Source organism: Panthera leo, chromosome D1 (assembly GCF_018350215.1).
Source record: "Panthera leo isolate Ple1 chromosome D1, P.leo_Ple1_pat1.1, whole genome shotgun sequence".
Taxonomy (NCBI): Eukaryota; Metazoa; Chordata; class Mammalia; order Carnivora; family Felidae; genus Panthera; species Panthera leo.
Window position 1 is genome coordinate 113,182,516 of NC_056688.1, and position 22,237 is coordinate 113,204,752.

Consider the following 22,237-nt stretch of genomic DNA (forward strand, 5'->3'; position numbering starts at 1 on the left):
CCGTGCAACAAGCAATGCAATGTCCAGAATGTTCTCACATTAAAGATGGGTATTTCTGGGATAATAAGGGAGATCCCTAGGGAGAGAAGGGAAGCCCTGGAGGCTTTTACTTTTGTTTTCCAACCTTTCTGTACTGCTTGAGTTTTCTAGAAGTTCAAGCAGAACGAAAACATCTATCTAAACACTTCCACTGAAAAGCATTAATGACAGCCATCTATGGAGAAATCAGAGTCCTCTGTTTGTTTTCTCCTCTGGACAGCTCTGCACCAAAGCCTATTAATAGCACCCTGAGGGCTATTTTCAGATACCCCTCCTTCGGAGGTCTTCCCTCGCCCTCGGGTCCCCTCTGTCACAGTGCGCCGCTCTGCTCCTGCACGGCCACCGTCCAGGTCTGCGATTACACGGTGTACTTTTGATCGGGGCCAGCGCCATAATGCCGGCAGCGCTATCTTGTCCCTGTGGCACCCCCAGTACACGCCCGCTGTCTGGGACATGGTAGGAGCTCGGGCGGGCGCTGTGGGGAGTGGACGCGGGGTCAGCCCGGTGGCATTTACTTCGAGCCGCAGCCCACCGGGCTCTCGGTGCCCCGGGCAGATGGTGTCAAATCCCCGTCTGGTGCTTGGCAGTGGGCGGGGAAGACAAACCCACAGCAGTGCCCACAGTGGTGCCCACAGGAGGGGGTGGGGACCAAGAACTTCCACCTTGCCACGCGCCGGGCGCCAGGCCAGGTGCTCAACAGACAGGGCTCCAGGTGATCCTGGCCAGGGGCCCAGAGTTAGTGTCCCTGACTCCTCCTTACGGACGCAGAAAGCGAGCCTCCCAGGGGCCGGGAGGGGTGCCTGGGGTGGCACAGCCAGGAAGTGGGAAGGCAAGGGTCCGAGCTCAGCTTTCCCTGCTGTCAGTGCTACTCCTGTCACTGACAGGAGAGACCACAGGGGCTGTGGGGAGCTGGTGAGGCAAGGGAAGGGGGGCTTCTGGAGGGCGACAGGGGAGATGGGGGGCTGGGGCAGAGGCGAGGCGGGGAAGGAGAGAAGTGGGTGGCGGCCGGGCAGAGAGTCAGGGTTAAGGCAGGCTCCTGAGAGGGGGCAGAGGAGCAAGGAGGGGGTGACGGCAGGGGGACAGAGCCGGGCCCAGGGGTGCCACGCCATCTGCCTGTCCCTCCGCGTGGGCCGGACCACCCCGTATATCCCTCGGCTGCCGGCTCCCGGGGTCTGCCTGGGATGGGCAGGGTGCCGGCCTCAGTCCCCCGTCCTGGCCAAGATAGCCCTGGAGCGGAGCCGGCGCCTCCCGCACAGGATGCTGTGGATGCTGTGACCCCGGACAGGCCCTGGGCAGGCCAGGCTGAGCTGCCTTCTGGGCTCCCGACGGCAGGGCCGCCGTCCCCCAGGCCTACGGAAGGCAGGCGGTCGCACAGAGACAGAGCCGGGCGGGACGGTGGGGGTGGTCTGTCCGCCCGCGGCCCGAGATGTGAGCTGCAGACTGGTTGCCCCCACCCCAGCTGGGCGCCCCCTGAGGACCAAGCTCGGAGGCAGGGAAAGGGGGCGGAGAGAGGTCACTGAGGCCAGCATGTGGGGAGGTCGGGGAAGAGGGCAGGGGAGGGAGGGGTGGGGCGGCCGGGTCTGGGCCACGCTGGACCGCGTGGTGCCTACCTCGAGGCACAGGACCCCCCGTGCCCGGTGCCGAGCAGGGAGGCCCCGCCAGGCAGTGGCCGGCCCAAGGAGAGCCGCGGGCCCGCGGGGAGTGTTCCAAGGAGAGATTTATTAGTGAAACAAAAGCATATTTTTTCAGGCAGGACTGTTTGTGCAGCTACCTCATGACATCGCCTTGGCCTGGGGCCCAGAGCGGGCGGCGGGGAGGCCTCGCGGGCAGACCCACTCCCCGCGCCGGTCCCCGCCGACGTCCTTATCTGGTCCCGGACATCAAAGCGGGGGCTTTTCATAAGCGAATTAAAACAGCACACAAACAGCACAGGGCCAGGCAGACCCCGGGCCAATTAGCTGCGAGGCGGGCAGGAGGCCTTTCAGAGGGAGGCCACTGTCTTCAGGAGCCACTGCAGTGTCACATTTGATGAAATATTTTGCCCAAAGCTCATTATAATAATGAACCTGCGTTTCTTTCCCCAAGAGAATAATTAGCAGACTTCCAAATGGCTTAAAGCGGCAATTTAAAATCTGCCCCCCCCCCCCCCCGCCCTTAACTGTCCCATTGACTTCATTTTGTGACAAGGAAATGTTGGCGCCTTTGGAAAGAGCCGAGACTCTCCCGCGCCCGCCCCGAGCGGCCACTCGGCTCTGTCCCTCTGGCCCTGGGCCCCTTGCCCCATCGAAACGGGGGACCAGTACGGAGGCTGGAGGCACCTGAGGCCTAGGGGGGGGTTTGGGGCAGGGGCCCGGCCCTACTTCAGGGGAGGGTGTCAGTCTCTGGGGCCGCAGGGGTGGGTCCCACCCACTACACAGACCCCCGGTCGGGGGAGTCACCTCAAAAGGGGACCTGAGCCTCGATGTCCTCACGGCAGCCACCTGATGATGGCCGCCCCGTGGAGGCAGTGGGCTGGGGCACGCGGCTGGCAGGTGGGGAGCAGGTCGGGCGGGCGAGCCCGGGAAGGTGCCCGCCCCACCTACACAAGGCCCCAGGTGACCCCAGTGGCTCTCAGCGAGCAGAGCAGAGAGGTCCCCGGGCCTGGCCTGTTGGCCCAACCTGGGCGTGGCCCGAGCGGGTGCCCGGTCCCACAGCCCAGCTTGCGGTCCCCCCCGCCGCTCCCAGACAAGGCGCTTCTGCAGGGGAGCCCCTCAAAGCCTCCTCCCCTCCACATTTATTGCTCACTGTTTCCCACTCGTTGAAACCAAAACGGCTCAGGACAAAATTTTGGAAAGTACAGGAAAAGCTCTTCATGCGTGCATCTGGGAGCCCACCCTCCAGAGACAGACAGCGGGAACAGCCCGCTTTTCTGTAAGGCGCTGTTTTCTACACACACACACACACACACACACACACACACACACACACACACACACGTCCTCGCCCGCTCGGATCACGCTGCTCCCCGTCCATTTCCGAGTCACCTCGTACACTAGGCATTTTCCCAGGTCACTAGAAGCTCCATAACGATCCCCAGTGCTCAAATGTTGGCCGTGCTGTCTGTCTAATTTCTCACTGTTAAAACTAAGACTGCCATTAGCTGGTTTGCACGTTACTCTTTGGGGCACCTCTGATTCGTTCTTCAGGGTAGATTGCTGGAAGGGGGACCAAAGGGCCACAGGGAGAGGAGCAGGTTTTCATGGTCTTGACACATTTCCTCGAGGCACTTTCTGGAAGGGGAGACCAGTTTCCAGGCCCATTTCATCCCTGCGTTGCCAGCACAGAATTTACATCCAGTCTTGTATCTCTCCATCTAAGTTCTTAGGACAAGGGTTTGCAAATTTCTCTGTAAAGGGTCAGGGGGTAGATATTTTAGGCGTCGAGGTCCGGGTGGTCTCTGTTACAACCCCTCAACTCTGCCACTGCAATGTGAGGGCGGTCAGACATCCATCCTACACGAGTGGGCGTGGCTGTGTTCTAATAAAACTTTATTTACAGGAACAGGCTGAGGGCCGGATCAGACCCCTGGGCCGTGGCTGACCAGCCCTGTCTCTGAGGACAGAAGGGGTGAGGCATCTTTTCAGTCTCTGTGACCCTTCTTTTGTGAACTGTCTTTCCAGCTCCTTGCCCACCCTTAGTGCCTTTCTACTAAGGAGTGTCTCTCTCCATTGTCACCTGCGGTTTTCTCCCTGGCCCGCCACCTGGTGGGGAGGGGGCCTCGTGAGACTGCAGCCCCGCTCCCCGTTTCCAGCTCTCAGCCCTGCCGCAGAGGCTGGCTCAGCCTGAGCCACCGAGGTGGAGGTCACCTCTGCCCGCTGCCTGCGGGCTGGCTACTCACACACCCTTCCTGGTTGTGCCTTTTAAATGGTTTCAACGTGACACCCATGGCCCTACACCTACAGTGTCTGTAAGCTGGACACATTAGCTTGACTCTCCCCCTACACGGCTGGTGCTCTCGACGTACTATCTGGTTTGTGATGCTCCTGCCTCTCCCCTACCAGAAACGTTATCCTGGGTCCCGGGGGATGGGCAGTGGGTTGGAGACGAGTCCCTCCCGAGCCTCGAGGCTGTGCGCCCAGGCCTCCGCCTCCTCAAACACGCGTAAGGCCAGCAGCGCCCGCCGCACGGGAGGCAGCACGCGCTGGGGCGTGGACCACGGGGCTGGTCTTTCACGCCTATGAGCCGTGCACATGTCAGACGGTGGCCTGTCCCTCGGCACTGGGAAGACAAACCCCAAGTGCTGGTTGTTCTCCCCCCCGAAACACGCTAGGCGTGCTGGGAACAGGGCACTCCCCACCCCCCGTTACCCTCTAACTGGCCACCGGCTTTCCTGGAGGACCGTGTGACCCCCCTGACACACCTCGAATTTAAGATGCGGAAACAGCTCCTGGTTCTTTTCACACTCGAGAGCACACGCACTCCCACGGAGGGCACGACACCGGCCCCCTCTGCACAGCCCGGTGGCCCTGCCCAGCTCCACGAGCTACCGCCATGCACTTCTCCGGGCTGGGCATGAACGGGACCCGCCAGGTGGCTGCAGAGGTGACCCAAGGTGGCTCCACCTCCTGGGCTGGGCTGAACTCCACTGACGTTGGGGCTGTGGGACTGGCAGCCAGCGTGGGGCACAGAGCGGCCAGCGGGCGCACGACAAGGCAGCCGGCAGGGTGGGAGCTGGTGGGGCTGGGCTGGGGGCCAGAGGGCATGAGAGAGGCCAGGAGAGGAGTGGGGACCACGGCCTAGAGGACAGGAGAAAGAAGGGCCCTGGGAGTTCCCCGGGCAGGCCTGGGCAGGTGGCAGCTCCGGGCATTTGGGGGGCAGGCTGCGGGCGGGCACCGGCCCCCGAGCTGCGTTCTGGGCAGGCTGGAGCAGGCAGGGAGGAAAGGGCCGGCAGCAGAGCTCCAGAGGGCACAGGCCCAGGCAGGCTGCTCTGAAACCCCTCCCCGAACCCGGCGCGCAGACCCTCCCCCAGCACACCCACCCCCTCCCCAGCCCTGCCCGGGATCAGCACGCCTGCAGGGGTGAGGTCAGGTGGCACACCAGCTCTGGATCCCAACCACAGCACGGGACACCTCAAGAGTTCCCGGGGACGTAGGTGCATCCTCCAGGGTAGGGGGGACGGCGTCCCCCCCACTCTGGCTCGGGGACATATTTTTATCTGCGCCCCAAGACCTCCTCAGACAACCCCCCCGAGCACACAGTTGGGCTCTCCTCTCCCCGCCCTGCCTTCAGGGCTTTCAGGCCAGGCTCCCACCCCGGCCCATCCCTGCCTTGGCTGGGGCTGACCCTTGGCCGGGAGCATTTTTCCCTCGCCAAGCCCTAGCTCCGTGCAGGCGAACGCGGCCCCTCGGAGGCCCTGTTGGACTCGCAGACACCGTTCATTTCTCTGCGATCAGCTCAGACAAGCCCAGAATCCTCCTGCAAGGCCACGCTGGTCCCTGGGTGTGTCCAGTGCGGGGCCCTGGCTGGGGTCCTGAGCTGCCGGGCCCCCCGGCCTTCTTACCCTCCAGGTTTACGGGTGCCACACTGGCAGGTGCCCCAGTGCCTGGCTGACGCTGGGATTTGCGCTGCCTGCCTGTCTTCTGCTCGTGGGGAGAGGCCGGGGCAGGCCTTGTCCCGGGGGTCTCATGGTGGGGGGGGGGGGGGCCCAGGGGTCGTTTCATGGAGCAGACGAGCCCAGAGCGCGGCCTAACCCACCCGCCGGTCGCATCCACGGGCAGCCTGGCTGACACAGGCAATGCTGAGGGACTGCTGGGATGGCTGGGGACCCCCCGGCCCTGCTGCCCGGGCCCAAGGGCGTGGGCTTGGGTGACGGTGGCTCCCTGGCCTAGGGCATGAAGCGCTGGGGGACTGGCAGTGGCTTTGCCGTTTCCAGCCCGTGGTGTCGACCCCCTCCCTGCCCCCCTCCCTCTGTGATCCCCGACTTCCTGGACCCGGAGCCTCCAACGTGGCCATGCAGGAGGTGCCCGGTGCCCTCTGTCCTCTGCAAAGTGCCAGGCGGGGGGCTGGCCGGGTGAAGTAGCTTCTGCCAGGCCTGTCCTCACTTCCTGGGGACTCTGGGGGCATAGGGCTGCCCTACGGGAGTGGCCACCAGAGCCACCGTGGAGGCCTGAAAGAGAGAGCACCGAGCTGAGCCCCGAGCCCTGAAGGGGTGGTGAGGCCGGGGTAAACTGTGACCCTGCTCTGCCGTGGCCGGGGTCTCTGGCGGGATTCACGAACGGGTCTTAGGGGGTCCTTCAAGAGGCCACCAGCGTCCAAGGGGGAGCACATTCCAGGACCGGCCCCTCGAGATGATGGTCGGTATTGACGCGGTCTGGGAGGCTGCGCTGTGTCCCTAGTCCCACTGGCCAGGGACAGGGAAAGGGCCAGGATCTGAGTCTACTGTCTTGCTGTCCTCCCCCTCAGCAGACTAGGCAGTCTAGAAGGTTCCACACAGCCTTCTCCATGGCCAGGGAGTGGTTTAGCTGACCTCGTGGGTCCCTGGTCACAGGGCCACCCCCCAGTCCCAGCTGAACTCCTCCCTTGTGGCAGTAATGGCAAAAACCCTCCCCGAGGGAGCCCGCCCTACAGAGGAATTCCTCCTCAATCTCCTGCTTCTTCTGAGTTGGGGCCTCTCATCATCCCCATCGTACAGGTGGGAAAATGGAGGCTCAGAGCAGGGGCATGAACTGTCCATGTCACCAGGCTACCCCTGGGCCTGTCTGGGGGTCTGGAGATGGCAGGAAGGAGGAGCTGAGAGCTAAGACCCCCCCCCCCCCCCCCGCCCAGGCCCCAGTGCTGAACAGGGCTCTGGGGGCTCTGCCCCACCCCTCCCCGAGAGGGGCGGAGGTCGGGCCCGTGCTGGTGTGAAAGTAGGTAGGACACGGGACGTCTGTGCTGTTTGGGGTGGCCTCGTGTGGCATTCCTTCCTTGCAAAGCCTGAGCTTCCTCCCCAACGGGAAGGATGTGTGGGCTGCGTGGGCAGCAGGGGACCCTCAGTGGCTCGGCAGAGTGGCCTGTAGGCTTTGACACGGCAGGGCGTGGGCAGCTGGGTGGCTCTGGCATTTCAGGGTCTGGAGCGGGGCAGTGCCACGCACACCTTCGCTTCAGAGTTTACACGGCACTGGTGTGCCCTGTCCAGGCTACGCGACAGGCTTTGTGTGCCCAGCACGTTCCCAGCGGCTCTCGTGGTCCCCGCACGGTCAGCACGCAGACCTCAGGGCAGCGGGGCGGGGGGGTGGGGCCATCCTGGATCTCCAGCGAGGACGAGCGGGCTCAGGGAGGCCAGCCGGGCCCGAGGCCCCGCGGCTCGTACGCAGTAGGTCGGGGTCCGACGCCCGACCCCGAAGCCGCCCGCTTCCTGACCACCGAGGCAGAACCAGGGCCTGCACCCTGCCGCGGGCTCCTCTGTTACCCGCGTGGGGCCCGGGGCCCGTGCTGCTGGGGGAGGTGGCGGTCACGAGGAGCCCCACGGACCCGGGTCCCCTCACCATGCAGAGGGGCTGCGCTGCGCTGCCCTGACCTGGCCAATGGGTGTGGCCCTGAGAGGCAAGGGCTCTCTCCCTCTCTAGCTTCCCGCTTGGTGCCCCTACACTTCGCTTGTGGGAGGGGGAGGGGAGGAGCCGGGGGTGACCCCGGGCTCCCCCTCGGGCCCTCGGGCGGCGGACGGGTGTTATGGACCGGACCGCGCCCCCCAAGTCCACGTGCTGGAGCCGTAACCCCTGTGACTGTATTTGGGGATGAGCCTTGAGGAAGACACTGAGGCGAAGAGAGGTCACAGGGGGTCCCCGATCTGACAGCATTAACGCCCTCGTGGGAGGAGGTCCCAGAGCTCTCAGTGCCCCGGGGAGGCCACGAGAGGACAGTCAGGCGGTGGCCTTCCACAAGCCAGGAAGAACCTTCCCCGGAAGCTGGCCCTGCCGCAGCCTTGACCTTGGACTTCCAGTCTCCAGGGCTGTGAAAGATGCGCGTTCACGGTTTAGGCGGCCCGTTTGTGGCATCTGTTACAGCAGCGTGTGCTGACTGATACAAGGGGCCAGTCAGCAAGAGGGGACGCGGGGGTGGGGGCCCCTGAAGGCACGCCGGGCACCCACCTGACCTGCCTCCACCGCGAGACTTTTGGGGGCGTCCTGCTGCAGTGGAAGGGCTCGTGTGCCTCCGGAGTCCTGCACGGGGCCACCCTGTCTCGGCCACTGGCATGGCCACGGAGCCACCACCCAGCCCATCCCCTCCCTTCACCAGATGCCGTTGCTTTCACCTCTCAGCATCTCTGGCACCCGGCACACCGCCCCATCCCCACTCCCAGGGCCCACCCTGGGCGGCTTGCTGATCGCCCGCCTTCCCCACCCCTTCCAGAACATTCTCCAGAGCGGGCGGCCAGACCGGGCTGTGCGATTCTGTCCTCTACCCCTTGGGTCTGGTCCCACGGCCAGAGTCTCGTGAGCACCGGCCGAGCCACCCTCTCCTCCTGTTCTGCCTCCGCCCATTCTCTGCTGCCCACCGCAGCCGAATGACTCCGTAACCTGGAAAACCGCGCTCGCCCGTCCTCCCTGGGGAGCGCTACGTGCCGGCTCTGGGTGTGCGACACGGCACATCCCCAATCCCCAAACAGCCTGGTGGCTGTTCCCGTCCGTCCCCCACGTCAGGGCTCAGGAAACTGAGGCACACAGAAGCCGTGCAACGTGCCTCGTGGCACGAATGCTAAGCAGGGTGTTGGTTCCAGCAGCCCTCGCCCTGCACCTACCTGCCCCACCAGCCTCCACCACAGGCGGTGCGGGGGGGGAGGCAGTGGGCACGTCCACCGCGACCCCTCCTCGCCACCTTGCTGGGCCAAAGATGGCCGCTGAGCACTGGTCGCACTCCTCCCTCCTAACTTGCCCTCCAGCCGCCTTGGGCAGGGCACCTGAACCTTCGCACACAAGGCTCCCGGCAACCACCCCTTGTCTGAGGGCTTCTCTCCTGCACGGCCCCTCTCTCGCTTTGCTGCAGCCCCCTCGGCCTCCTGTCTGTCCCAGACTCAGCCCTGCCCCAGGACCTTTGGTCATACTGCCCTCTGCGTGGAGCCCTCCTCCCAGTTACCTGAGGGCTCTGCTTCCTCCTTCCCTTAGGTCCCAGTATAGGCTGTGAGGTCAGGGAAGGGTGGTCCCCCGATCGCTGCGTCCCGTCTCCTGGCCCTCCTCCGCCATGGGCTCCTTCATATGGGTCTCCTCCTCCCTCCCTCCTCTCCTCGTCCCTGCCCCACTCTCGGTCCCTCTGATCCCTCCCCCTACCGCCACCCCAATAATCGCCCAAACCGGCCCCAGATTAGGCAAACGCAAGCTCGCACGCTCACCCAGCCCCCGGCGGCCACAGAGGCGAGAGTTCAGACAACGCGACCAATTTACAAACAATTTTCTCTGTGACGATTAAGTTACATTTTCTCCAATAGCTGCTTAATTTTCTTGTCAAAAATGCACAGTTCTCACATTTGTCTTGCTGCAAGGCTAATTAATTTCCAGACCATAAGTAAGAACTTAATATGATACCTGCAAGGATTATAAACTATTTCAAGCTGTTGTTTACATGAAATCAAGAAAGATTCGTTCTGTTTGCAATTATGTTAATGAGGAAATAGAGCGGGTCCCTTTCTTTCTTTCTTTCTTTCTTTCTTTCTTTCTTTCTTTCTTTCTTTCTTTCTTTCTTTCTTTCTTTCTTTCGGAACTCGGCGTCATTTTGCTGTCACCAATAAATTAGTCCGAAAGGGTCGCCTGCCACCGCAGACCCCCCCACCCCACGGCTATTTTTAAGGTGACCCTGGCTGGCATCGGGGCCGGGTGGGCGCTGGGGACTGGCCCGTCCCCAGGTTGTCTGGCCTGCAGGTGGGACTGAGGAACCTTCTCCAGGACGCTTTCTGACGGAAGTAGGAAAGACGGAGGGTGGGCAGGGCACGTGCCCCAGCCCCTTTGGGTGTCTGTGTCCCCCTCCCCCTGCCCCCTGTCATTCGCGCCGTGCATGCCCACAGAGGCGGTCTGGGATGGGGCACAGCACAGGCAGAGGCTGGGTGTGAAAGGGTCCCACGGCCCAGGAACGGGGCTGGAGCAGGGGAAGCATGGAGGGGGGCCGAGGAGGATATGGAGCTGAGCCCCACAGAGGAGAGGAGAGCCTTCGAGACACGGCCAAGGGGGGTCAGATGTGCACAGGGGAGGATGCCGGGGACCCGGAGTGAGGGCTGAGGGGGGTGGGCAGCCCTGGGTGCTCTGGGGGGCTTTGGGGGACACAGAAGGCAGGAGCTGGCGTCGGATGTCAGGGAAGCCCAGGGAAGATGGCCCCCGGAGCGGAGCGTGCTCTGCCCCCTGCCTGCCAGTGGGGGACGGGGACACAGGTGAAGGGGGACGTCACTAGGGAGGTACCCGGCTTCCAGCTCCGTCCTCTTCCTCGCAGGGCCTCCTGACTGGCACTGCCTGTCTCAGGGCTGTGGGCACAGTCCTCATAAGTCCCAGGATGCTGTGCCCCCAGCCACGGGTGGCACTCTCTCCTGTGGGTCCGGCTTGACCTCAACGGTCCTTTAGGGCGAGGTCCGGGACAGGCACAGGCTCCCTCTGCACAGAAACCAGCCGTGACCGGATGAAAGTCAGCTGTGTCAGCACCTGCCCGACGTCCTGCTACCATCACACCTGTCGGGTGCTGCGGGCAGGGACCGTGTAGCAACGGGCTTGCGTGGGGACAAGGACAGGCCCTCAACAGGGAGAACAGCCCACAGCGTCTGGCTCTGTGGGGGAACCCGAGGGGCCTCCCTGCTGCCCTGGGCCTCCGTGTGCCCATGACGGGGGTCCCAGCACTGAGGCAGGGGGCCGTGCGGCTCCCGCCAGGTTTACGGGGCTGAAAAACAAGCTGGTTTTCCTCGCAAAGGGGCTCTGGGGCTGGCGGGTGGGGGCTTGCCGGGCGTCGCTGTGCTGAGGTAACGGAAAGCCTGGAGCCAGCAGGAGCGGGGAGGGGACGAGACGGACTCTGGATGGCAGGTGAGCACAGGGGTGGCGACCAAGGGTCTGCCTGAGGCAGGGAGGGAGCCGGCCTGGCACAGAAAGCAGTTCAGTGGTGCCCACCCGTGCCCACAGGTCACCGTTCCGTTAGCTCTGGCCGGCCCTGGGTGGGGGGCGCGGGCAGGCTGTTTGGGGGCACCGCTCCAGTCTTAGGAACGGAGGGGGTTGGGGTGGGACAGAGAAGCCAGGTCACCTGCTCCCCCGTGGCCTTGCGGGTGGGGTCCCCAGACAGGGGTGCCCCCCGACAGCTGCAAGCCCAGGAATGGCAGGACCTCCCTGCTGGGAAGGACACGGAGACTCCCCAGCTGTTCCGGGTGCTTTTGCCCGGCCCACGCAGCACCCACGGGGCAGGGAGACGAGGCAGGGAGACCGAGGCAGAGAACGGTAAGCTGACTTGCGTGCCGGTGAGCTGAGCGGACTCGGGAACGGGGAGTGACCGCAAACTCGCATCCTGGGACCTGCCTGGGACCTGCCTGGCCCTGCCCTCCTTGCCCTCTGCGACTTTGCGGGGTGTGATGAGCCACTCCTCCCAGGGCCTTCTGTCCGCCCATGGGCATCTTTTTGTCCTCAAAGGACAGTGATCCGTGGGCTTCCCCGTTTCCACCTACCAGGAGAGAGGAGCCTGGAAGGGACAGGCATGGGACAGGGGGTGGCGGCCGCAGAACCGTCTCACTTGCCTGCTCTCAGCCTCAGATGGCTTTGCCCCCCTTCTGCCTGTGCCCCAGGGCCTTTGCACAGGCTGCTGACCCGGATACTCCTCCACCCCACGACAGCCTCCGCCTCATTCCTTCCCGGCTGGCCCCAGGCCCCCGCCCGCCCCGTGCACCCTCTTTTCCATACTGGGAAATAGGGAGTTACGGGTCACTGGGTGCATCCCCTGTCCCGCCTCTCGGACCGTGTGTTCCGAGGGAGAGAGACCAGCCTGTCCCATTCCTGGGGCGACCCCCGCGTGTGGCTGATACTCAACGGACATAAGATGACTGAATGCTTGTGCGCACGCGGGCAGTTCTTCAGGGGGACCCTTTCCTGGTCGCTTTGCTTTCCGCTCCCGTGACTTGTGGTCCCTCTGCCGAGACCAGAGGGGCCTCAATTTCTAGGACACCCATGGGTTCTGGAGAAGGTATGGGGTTGAGATGAGACTCTCAGGTCCCTGCCAACGCAGTTTCCACCCTATGGGTATGTGGGACACGACCCCTCTTATAAAAAGGTGGTGTCATGAAGCCGCAAAGCCGAGACCCCACCCAGGACGGGACCACAGACACCCTGCCCGGCCCCATGGCTCTGGATGTTGGGGCCCATAGTGGCCAGGTGACAGGGGTCGCCCGGATGTCAGTACCTCGGGCCAGGGCCTCACGGCACCCTGAGGATCTTCTGCCAGGGGGGTGGGTGCCGCTGGTCCAACAGGGTGTCCACAGGCCCCTCCGGGGAGGCCCCGCTGGATCGAGTGTCCCTGTGCGGGCGGCAGGCTGGCCGGCCACCTCTCTGCCCACACAGATGGCTCTTTATGTGAGAGGCCTGACCTGTGGCTCCTGGCCGGCTGGGAACAGAGTGGGGCTGTGCACGCTGACCAGCCCGCGTCGCGGGGTGGGGGTGGGGGCAGTGGGCGCGGGGGACGGGCAGGAGGGGTACACGCCGGCCCCACGAGGTCCCCCCTGCGGCCATACCTCCCTGCATTCTGTCTGTTCTCAACCTGCCAGAGTGGCGCGGTCAGATCTCTGCCCTCCTCGGCCCTGAAGACCCCACCTCTGTCCAGCGAAGCCTCCAGCTTCCGGTGGCTCACCAGGCCTGATGCTCTGCCCGGCCCTCTACCTGTCTGCCCCTGACCTGCAGGCTCCTCCTCAGCCCGTGGCTCCCGCCAAGCTGCCGCCTGCCCGCCGCTCACGTGAGCCCGGCCCGGCCCCGCCTCAGGGCCTTTGCACCGGCTGTGCCCTCTGCCCGGGACATTATCCCCGCAGATATCCACAGGCCTTGCTCCCCTGCCCCTAGAGACGTCTCCCGCAGACCGGCGGACCCTCCAGTCCTGCCGAGACACAGAGGGCTTCTTCTGAGTGGGAGGGCGCGCCCCTCACGCTCCCCCGGTGCCTGTGGGCCTGCCTGCGAGCAGGACCTGTGACGGGCCTCGTGTCCCGAGCGTTTTCCTGGAGCTGCACCCACAGGCACGCCCCACACACTGCTTGCCTTGTCTGTACAATGGCTCCCGTTTCACAGACGAGGATCCGGAGGTCAGAGGGGGCCCCGGCCTGCAAAGGGCCCCAAGGAGCGGGCCGTCCCACTCCGTCTCCCTTTGTCCTGCGGCCTCTCCCAAACTTGGGGAGGGGTCCGAGGCTACCTCCTCTGGGCCAGCAGGGCCAGCCCCCGCCCGGCCCCCGGGGGGAGCAAGGGAGGGCACCCCGAGCGGAGGCATGAATGGACGCTCCGGTGACGAGGGCGGGGGCAGCGGATGAGGGACGGGGTGGGGAGGGAGCCCGCTGCCAACCCAAACAGCCCAGCGCGCCTCAGCTCCGTGTTCAATCCACAAAAATTTCCATCTGCCTCTGGAGCGCTCGGAACCCGGGCAACGAGAAGGCCGCGCGCTCGGCAAAATAAACAGCAGGTCCGCACGGCGACTCCCCTGCGCGCGCCGCCCCAGCCCGGACGACGGCGTCAGCCATTTTGTGGACGCGGGCGGCCCGGGAGGAGGACGGTCCCCGGCCTGCGGACCTGGAGGCCCCGGGCAGGGTGGGGGCCGCCCGCGGCTTTGCGGGCGGGGACCTGCCGGCATCCACCTGCCACGCGCCACGGCCCCCCCCCCCCCACCCCGCCACGTCGGGCCCGGGCCGCCGAGGCCGCCACCCCGTTCCCAGCCCCGGAGGCTCCCGGACGGACATTCGGATCCTGTCCCTGGCCTGGCTCTGGGGACCCCGGGGGAGGCGGCCCCCCGCGTGGCCGGGCCACGGGCTCCCCGCCGCCCACCTTCGGGGGGCCGCTCGGCCGGGGCCTGGGCCTCGGGGCCGGGACGTCTATTTTTGGAGGTGACCAAGCCACTGCTTAATATGCAGGACTGGCCGGGGGCGGGCCGTGCCCTGACCCGCAGGGTGACAAGTTGAAAAAAGGGCCCATTTTGATCAAAATACATGTTTTCCTGAGGTCGGCCAAGGCGGCTGGGCAGGGTTCGCCTCAAAGACAAGGCTCCGGGCCGCCCTCATGCCTGGGCCCCCGCAGCCGGCCTGCCCGCTGCGGCTCTCCCGGTCCAGGCCGCCGATGGCGCACCGGCCTTTGCGCACCGCGGAGGACCCACGGCCAGGGTGCTGTGCACGCCCGCCGGGCACGCGCCCTCGCCTGCCGCCATTCTGGGCTCCTGCGTCTCTCGGTCGACCCACACAAGTTCACAGGGACTTGAGCTACATTTTTCAAAAAATGTAAATTTCCTTTCTGGCCAGTATTTGCAGCCTATAAATAGAGTCATTCAGGGAGGCCTAGCCGGGCGGGGGTGGGGGGGGGGTATCGTCTCTGGGCAGACCGAAAGGGAAACGCCCAGGAAAGGGGAAGGGAGGCGCGGGGGGTGCAGGGAGGGGGCGGGAAGAACAATTCTCTGGGGCTGTCGAAGGCACGAGAAGCGGGAGGCCACGGTGCGGCTGGCGAAACTGAGGCTCAGGCTTGGAAGGCCTGTCCGTGGCCACGCAGCGAGTGGGGTCAGGGCAGCGCTTGAACTTCCCGACTAGTCCCTGAACCCCACCCCCGGCCCAGTGGCCAGCCCACCCTCACGACTCCTTCTGAGCTCTGCAGTCAGAAACCCAGGTAGGTCTCTTGGTTCCGGAGCTTGCTGTATCTCCCCGTGCCACAGGGCCTTTGCATGTGAGGTCCCTCGGGCCTGGATGTGGATCGGCTCGGGAATTCTCCACGGCATTTGGCCCATTGGCACTACTAACACCCTCGGTGACTCATGGGGTCACTGAGGCCCCGATGTGACTCATGGGTTCTCATGGCTAGTGAGCCAAGGGGGCAGGGCTTGAACCCAGCTGTTGGCTGCACAAAGGCAAAGGGAAGGCTGGGTTTTGTCTTCTGTAAAATGGGAAGGGGCGACAGGAAGGCCCCTTGGGAGCCACGTATGAGCGGGAGGCCTAGAAGCCACACGTGTGCAATCTGAGAACACACGGGCACGGGAGCCACGATGCCCAGGGCCCAGATCCTGGCCCTGCCTCCACTGAGGCACGACCTCAGGAAGGGACGAGGCTCCGGGCCCATAAGTTGGGTGAAAAGGGCCGGCCCTGGAGGCACCTGTGGGCCCAGCTGTTGGCAACCCTCTGGGCAGGCTCTGGTCCTGCTGGGCGTCGGGGGCCACGGGATACCAGGCCAGCTTGAGTGGCCCCGAACGCACACGCACACCTCTCTCCTTCCCACCTCCCTGCCTTGGTTACAGGGGACACTGAGGCTCAGAGAGCGGGGAGCACTGGCTGTCTCCCCACGGGCTCCCCCGGGCCCCGCTCAGCCACAGCGGCTCAAGGTCCCAGAGGTGGGGGCCCACTGCCGGGTGGGGTGCTATCCTCAGGATCACTGCCATTCGCCAAATAGCCCCAGCCCCGGGCCCCGGGCCAGAAGGTGGCTCGGAGGGACCTGCAGACATTCTAGGCCTTTCCACCCCATCAAGGGAGAGCCCCTCAGGCCCCTGTGGGGCCCCTCAGGCCACAAACAGGCTGCGAAAGCTGGCACTCACACTCCCTCCTGGGAAGGCGAGCGGGTGGTGCCGGTAAGCGGCGAGGCTGTCACCATGGGGCACCTGTTGCTGCTGGCCAGGAGGGAGTGGGCTGGGCAGCGGTAAAGGGCAAGCCACGAGGTCAGCCTCTGCCCTCGCACGGGGAGAGGCCCGGGACCGCGCCCCGGCCAGCAGGCTGCCCCCGGGCGTCCGCCCGGCTAGAGGCTCCAGCTCTCAGCTCTGGGCCAGCCGTGGCTCTGACTTCCATCCCACATCCGTGGCCTCTTGGTGGCCAACCCCTCTAGATGCCACAGGGACCTAAGGGTCTCACCTCTGATGGGACGGAAAGGTCTGGAACACCTACAGGTCCCTCAAAGGCCCCCTGACCAACGCTCTCGTGTCAATGAGGGCCACGGACTCTCTGGACTGGGCGGGACTGTATCACCTCCCGCAGGAACTCAGACCCACAGAGGTGATTGGGCCTCTCTGCCGCTGGGCCACCCCGGTACCCCCAGGCGTGATGGGTCGCTGACTTCTCGGGCCTCAGCACAGGGGCTCCTGACGCGTGTGGTTCAGCCCCTCAGGCAGGGATTCCTGCTCTGGCCCCGTCACCCAGACCACGGGGACAAGGGCGAAGAGAGGAGGGCTCGGACGGCGGGTGGACCCCATAGCTGACCACAGCCACTCCCATCGCCCTCTCTTGTCCCTTCCAGGCAAGTGTGCACGACTGCTGGGTGCTGGCCCGTGCTGGACGGACGGATGGCCAGACACGGGTGCTCCTCCCAGGCCTCTCCCCCGGGGGGGACCCGACCCACAGAACCAAGCCCGGCACGGAGGCCCCTCGGGCGCTGGGCTGTTGTAGGGCTCTGCCCGGCTGGCCGTGCTGTCACCGCCCTCAGTGGCTGGCTGCTGCAGCGCGGCAGACGCGGAGGCCACCCCACGCTCGGGTAGGCGGGCCTACCTCCCGGGCGCGTCTGCGGTCTCTGGATGCACGTGGCCAGACAGACGTCCTGACCCACGGACGGCTCCTAAGGTCCCCGCTCCCCCCATCGCGCGGCTGGAAACCGGCCGTCCCGCTGGGACTGCACTCCCCACACCCCTCTGGGAGGGGCCATGCCATTGGTCGCCAATGGGGAATGATGCGTGTGTCACTTCTGGGAAGGGGCCTGGCCCCCACGGACAGCACCCCCCGTCTTTGCACGGACAGGGGAAGGAGGCTCAGACCTTCCCGAGCCCTAGACAGGGTGCTGGGTGAGCTGAGAACCCCGCAGAGGGGCCCCCGGGGGAGTGACCGCAGGGCGGGGGCCGGTCCCGGTGGGAGCGGTCCTGGTGGGAGAGCAGCCCCAGCTGACCGAGGGCCAAGCGCCAGAGCAGGAGGCTGGCGGGGAAGGGCGGCTGCCTGGCCTCTGACGCCCCTGTCGCACCTGGGAACGCACGCACGGACCGTGAGGGGCGTCTCGACCCGAGACCAACAAGAACCAGGTGTCTCCAAGGCGTGCGGTCCCCGCGTCACGGCCCTCCCCGTGCCCACCTTGGGCCGCACGCTTTCCTTACCCGCTTCTGGACGGCTTGGGGTCCCTACTCCCCAGGAAGCTGCCCTCCTGGGGCTCCTCCCCAACCCCAAGCGGGCGGCTCTTTCTCGCTCCTACAGACGGGGTGCGGCCAGCGCCCCCCCTGTACCTGCCCCACCCCCGTGCTTTGCTATCGTGGGAGTGGAGACGTTAGAGCCCAGGGCACGTGTTTTTTGACGTCCACGCTCGCCGCTAGACCCCGTCCCGGAGCTCGTCCCACCAGCGAGGCACGAGCGCGTCCGTCTCCCCGCGTGCGTGCCAGCCCCGGGTATTGCGTCTTCTTACATTCTGACGTCCGTGTGTGCCCCCCGCCCCCCCCCGGCCACCGCTGGGGGTGGGCATCTTGCCACAGGAGACCGTTGGCCAGAGCTGCTGTTCTACTGAAGGAAGCCTCCCGAGACTGGTTCCGGGCACGGCCTGCGGGGGCTGCCCCGGCCGCGAGGATGCTGGGCCCGGCTTCCCCGGGGCCCCACGCGGCCCCGCTCGGAGTGCCCGGTCTCCTGGGCTCGCGGGGCCGGGGACTCCCCGGCAGGCCCGCCCACCTCTGCCCAGGAATGGGGGCGGTGGCACTCAGCACCAACTGAGGCTTTCATTACAGGTTTATCTTTGAGACCCCAGACAAAACAGGGCTTGTGTGGTTTGACTGAAGAGCCAAGACCTCAGGACCTCGCCATCCACTAAGACGGCTCCTCAGGAAAGAAAAAATACACTAACCTTAAAATAACCAGTTCCCAGAATAGCAGCTAATGAAGGCTTCTGAAGGGGGCCCTTTGATCAGCCAGAGCCCACGCCTTCGCCTATTTACGGCCACGTCACTCAAGAACAGCTCACCAGCACAGAGAGCGGTGTCGGGGGAAGGCCAGAGGCGGGGGGGGGGGTGGTGGCAGGGTTGTCCTTGGAGCCCCCCACCCCTGCCCGACTTCCTGATGGGACCAGCCTGAGCCGCTGGCGAGGGACAGGACGGAACCAAGGTAGCGTGGACCCTGGGAACGCAGCCTCGCGCAGTGAGCGCTGCTCCTGACCGACTCCTGAGAGCAGAAGTGGGGGGAAGCCTGGCCGGTGGGAGACAGAGGCTGCGGAAGAACCAGGATCCCAGGCAGACGGTGGGCAGAGAGGCGTGGGTCGTGGGGGCTCGAGGGAGGGAATCCGGGGAAGGTTCTGTGCGACGGGGGCCGAGGAGGGGTCTGCAGAGACAAGCCCCCTGTGGGGGCGTCAGAGCTTCTAAGAAGCCGCTCTCCTGCCCGCCGCCCCGCGTCTGCCCCGCGTCAGGCACCCTCTCCGCACGTCGGTGTCCACCGGGCCCCTCCCTGGGTCCAGCCTGGGTTGGATGCCGGGGGAAGGCACCAGAGCGGCCTTGCCCAATCACCTCAGCCCCACTTGGCGGTGCTTGAAGGTGGCTCACGAAACGGGGGAAGCGAATTTGACTTGGATTTAAATTGAGCACATTCACCTTTAAGTTTAAACACAGGTCCCCGATTCAGCTACTGGAAAACTTTACGCTTAGAATGACTTAGGTGGGAGAATCAATCTCCTTTTTAACTGTACATTTTATGTCTAAGTGCAGACCACGTAGTTCTTACGAAAACACACCCTCTTCCCTTTCCCCGTTGGTATTGTAAACGTGAAACGGACGTCAGCTTTTGAAGAGTGTGGATCGTCCCAGGAAGTTTTTGTATTTATTGTCTACTGAAGCGATAATATTCTCAATCTATTGGGTTAAATAAAAAAAATTATTACAATGAATTTAATCTGTTTCTTTTTATCTCTTAAAACATGGCTATTAGAGGGGCCCCCCGGGTGGCTCAGGTCAAGAGCATCCGACTTCGGCTCAGGTCATGATCTCACAGTTTGTGGGTTCGAGCCCCGCGTTGGGGTCTGTGCTGACCGCTCAGAGCCAGGAGCCTGCTTCGGATTCTGCGTCTCCCTCTCTCTCTCTGCCCCTTCCCTGCTCTTGCTCTGCTTCTCAAAAATGAATAAACGTTAAAAAAAAAAAAACCTTTAAAATATGGCTATTGGAAAAATTTAAGTTATATCTGTGGCTCCTGATTCGATTTCTATTGGACAACACTGGCCTCGGCTTGGGGTCAGCCAAGTTCTTGAAAGCGGCCAGACAGTAAATGTCCTAAGTGTTGTGGATCACATTCTGTCTCTGTCTTCTGTTTTAAATGCGCAACACTCGTTATTACTTGTTATTATTATTGTTTTAAACGTGAAAATAGGACAGGACTGAGATTTGGAGGCTGAATTAGGCCAGGAGGTCTCCGTACAAGTCAGTGGGGATTCCTTCCTCTCTGAGGGGAAGAGAGACTGCAGGAGTGTGTCCCTCTCCGTCCAGCCTGCTGAAGGCTGGTGGCCCAACCCAGACCCCCTGGGGTTCCAGCATGAGACCCACTTATGACTAAGACCCCAGGGGCTCGCACGAACCGCACTTATCACCACTGCCCAGCAGCTCCCAGGACCGCGGGGGAACAGAAATCAGCAGAGTCAGGAAGCGGTACAGGGACCTGGGACACAGCAGGCGTGAGGCCCAGGCTTCCCAGAAAAACCCCATCTTCAAAATCCCGATTCTGTCCCCTGTACGAGGACGAGAGCTTGTCTGACCACGTGTCGGAGCGAGACTCACTGGCCTTGATGAGCTCGCCGGGAAGCAAGGGAGGTCAGAGTCTGAAAGTACAGACAGCAGAACCCACAGAGGCAAGAGTTGCCCTGAAGGCACCTGATGAGCCAAGCAAACATGAGCTCCAGCGGTGATGGATGGCATCCAAGCCCGGGCCGGCCCCAGGTGGGGAGTCTCGCGGCCCGGCCCTACACGTCGACTTTCGAAGGATTCTACGCTCAGTGTGAGGGTCGATGAGACATAACCCACTTCCCAAAAAGACTGTAAAGAAGGTTGCCTTGCTGCTAAGGGGAGTGGAATAGCATTTGCTCTGAGACATCACATCCACACTCAGCTTGGAGGCCCAAGTGCACACTGCCTGGGGGGGCTGGAGCACTTGAGCCTAGAATTCAAAGTCCAGGATGGCGGCACTCCCACATGTATAGCAGAGGAACAGGCAACCATGGAAGCTCAGTGCTTCCGAGGTTCCACGGAACCGAGACCCTCAACTCCCCTAGGCCTCAAAAATTCCCACAGATCAACTTTACGATGTAGGAAGCTAAGACTTAAAAAGAAGAAAACCCTCAAAGGGACTGAAACACCATGAATGAGAACCAGCAAGGAGAAAATAAAAAATAAAAACATTAAAAAGACTGGAGAAGCCGACTCACAAAGATTTTAGATACGAGAAGTAAGAGAAACCAAATACGACACGGCCATATTCGATACACTCCAAGATTTTTTAAAGTTTAAGAGTTCAAGTGAAGGAAAAGAGATTATAAACATGATCTATCAAGCATGCGTAAGAGCCACGTAGAAGTTTCGCATAAATAGAAAAAGAATCGGGAAATTACTGGAAAGATTCATTGGACGGGTTTAACAGCAGATTAGACACTGTTGAAGAAATAGTTGGTGAATCGGAAGACGTTATCCAGAATACAGTATAGGGAAACAATCTGATTTTAGAACACGGGACAGTAAGAAGCATGGCGGGGAGTGAGATGGTCTGCGCATGTCTAATGGAATCCGAAGACGTAATGACTGAGAGCAATCCAGAATGGATGCCAGACCATTGAGGAAACTCACCGAATTCCAAGACGGACAAACAGAAGAGACCCCACGAAGATACTGCAGTGAAAATGCAGAACACTAGAACCACAGCAGTGACCTTTGAGGACGCCACGGAGAAGAGACGCTCTGTCTTCCAAGGAGCAAGATCTCGTCCTCACCTTTGTCCGCAAGACTGACCGCGGAAGCCAGAGAATAGTTGGATGATATTTTCAACGTGCTGAGAGAAAACCATTTTGGCAACGGGGGGCCCAGAATTTTCTTCCCAGTGGAAATATTTTTTTTTAAGAACAACAGTAAAAGAAGTCATTAAAAAATAAAATAAAATCTGGCAGATTCTGATTTTCACTGAAGGAAATCCTCATAAATACCACGTGAACGTGGTAAAAAGTGATCCCAGATGTACGATCTGAGATGAAAAATAAATGATGAATGACAGAAGAGACAGATAGGTGGGTAAATTTAAATACATATGGATATTGGAAAACACTGTTATTTGTGAACCATTGGGTTAAAAAATAAACATAGCTGAACTAAAACACACGACAACAAAGAATATGAATCAGCAGGCGAATGATTGAATCAAAAGTGTTCTAATGTCCTATTTTGCAGATGTGGGCAAAAGTAGCAATTAGCCCTGCTATAGATCCATTTAAAATATCCTAGGTTAACATCTACAAGAATGACAATAGAATATATAACTTCAAAGCCAATAGAAGGAAGAGCAGAACGAGAAATGACCATCAATCCGACCAAAGGAGCAAACTAAGCATGAAAAGTGTAGTAAAGGGAACATTAAAAATTTAGCACAAATGGAAAGCACAAAATACATTGCTCAACCCAATCTATTAGAACTCAACCCAAATCTATTAGAAATTACATTAAGTATAAATGTGCTACATGATTTAAAAAAAACCCCACGAACTCTCAGCCAAAGGGGTGCCTGGGTAGCTCAGTCTGTTGAGCGTCCAACTTCTGACTTCGGCTGGGGTCATCATCACACGGTTCATGAGTCTGAGCCCCACATAGGGCTCTGCACCGACAGTGTGGAGCCTGCTTGGGATTCTCTCCGCTCCCCCTCCACTTGTGCTCTCTCTCCTTCTCAAAACAAATAAATAAAACAAAAATTAAAAAAAAAAACCCTCAGCTATTAAGTTTACGAAAGGCATCCAAAATGCGTACGTAGGATTAAAAAGAAAAGAATTTAAACACCTGACATCAAAATTAGAAAAAAATCACAAGAAAACTGCAGATCAAT

The 22,237-nt window shown here is 62.0% G+C and overlaps 1 protein-coding gene across 2 annotated transcripts in view; it reads right to left on the reverse strand.

The window, feature by feature from the left end:
• Positions 1-22,237, reverse strand: part of KCNQ1 (potassium voltage-gated channel subfamily Q member 1) — a 317,819-nt gene that overhangs the window by 40,216 nt on the left and 255,366 nt on the right. The window contains exon 16 of one of the 2 annotated variants that reach the window (XM_042905410.1): positions 18,934-19,023. The exons of the other annotated variant lie outside the window; for it this stretch is intronic. Coding sequence (XP_042761344.1) covers positions 18,949-19,023 — 75 coding nt within the window. The 3' untranslated portion in view covers positions 18,934-18,948. Of the gene's footprint in view, positions 1-18,933; positions 19,024-22,237 lie in introns of those variants that run through there. 2 annotated transcript variants of the gene reach the window in all.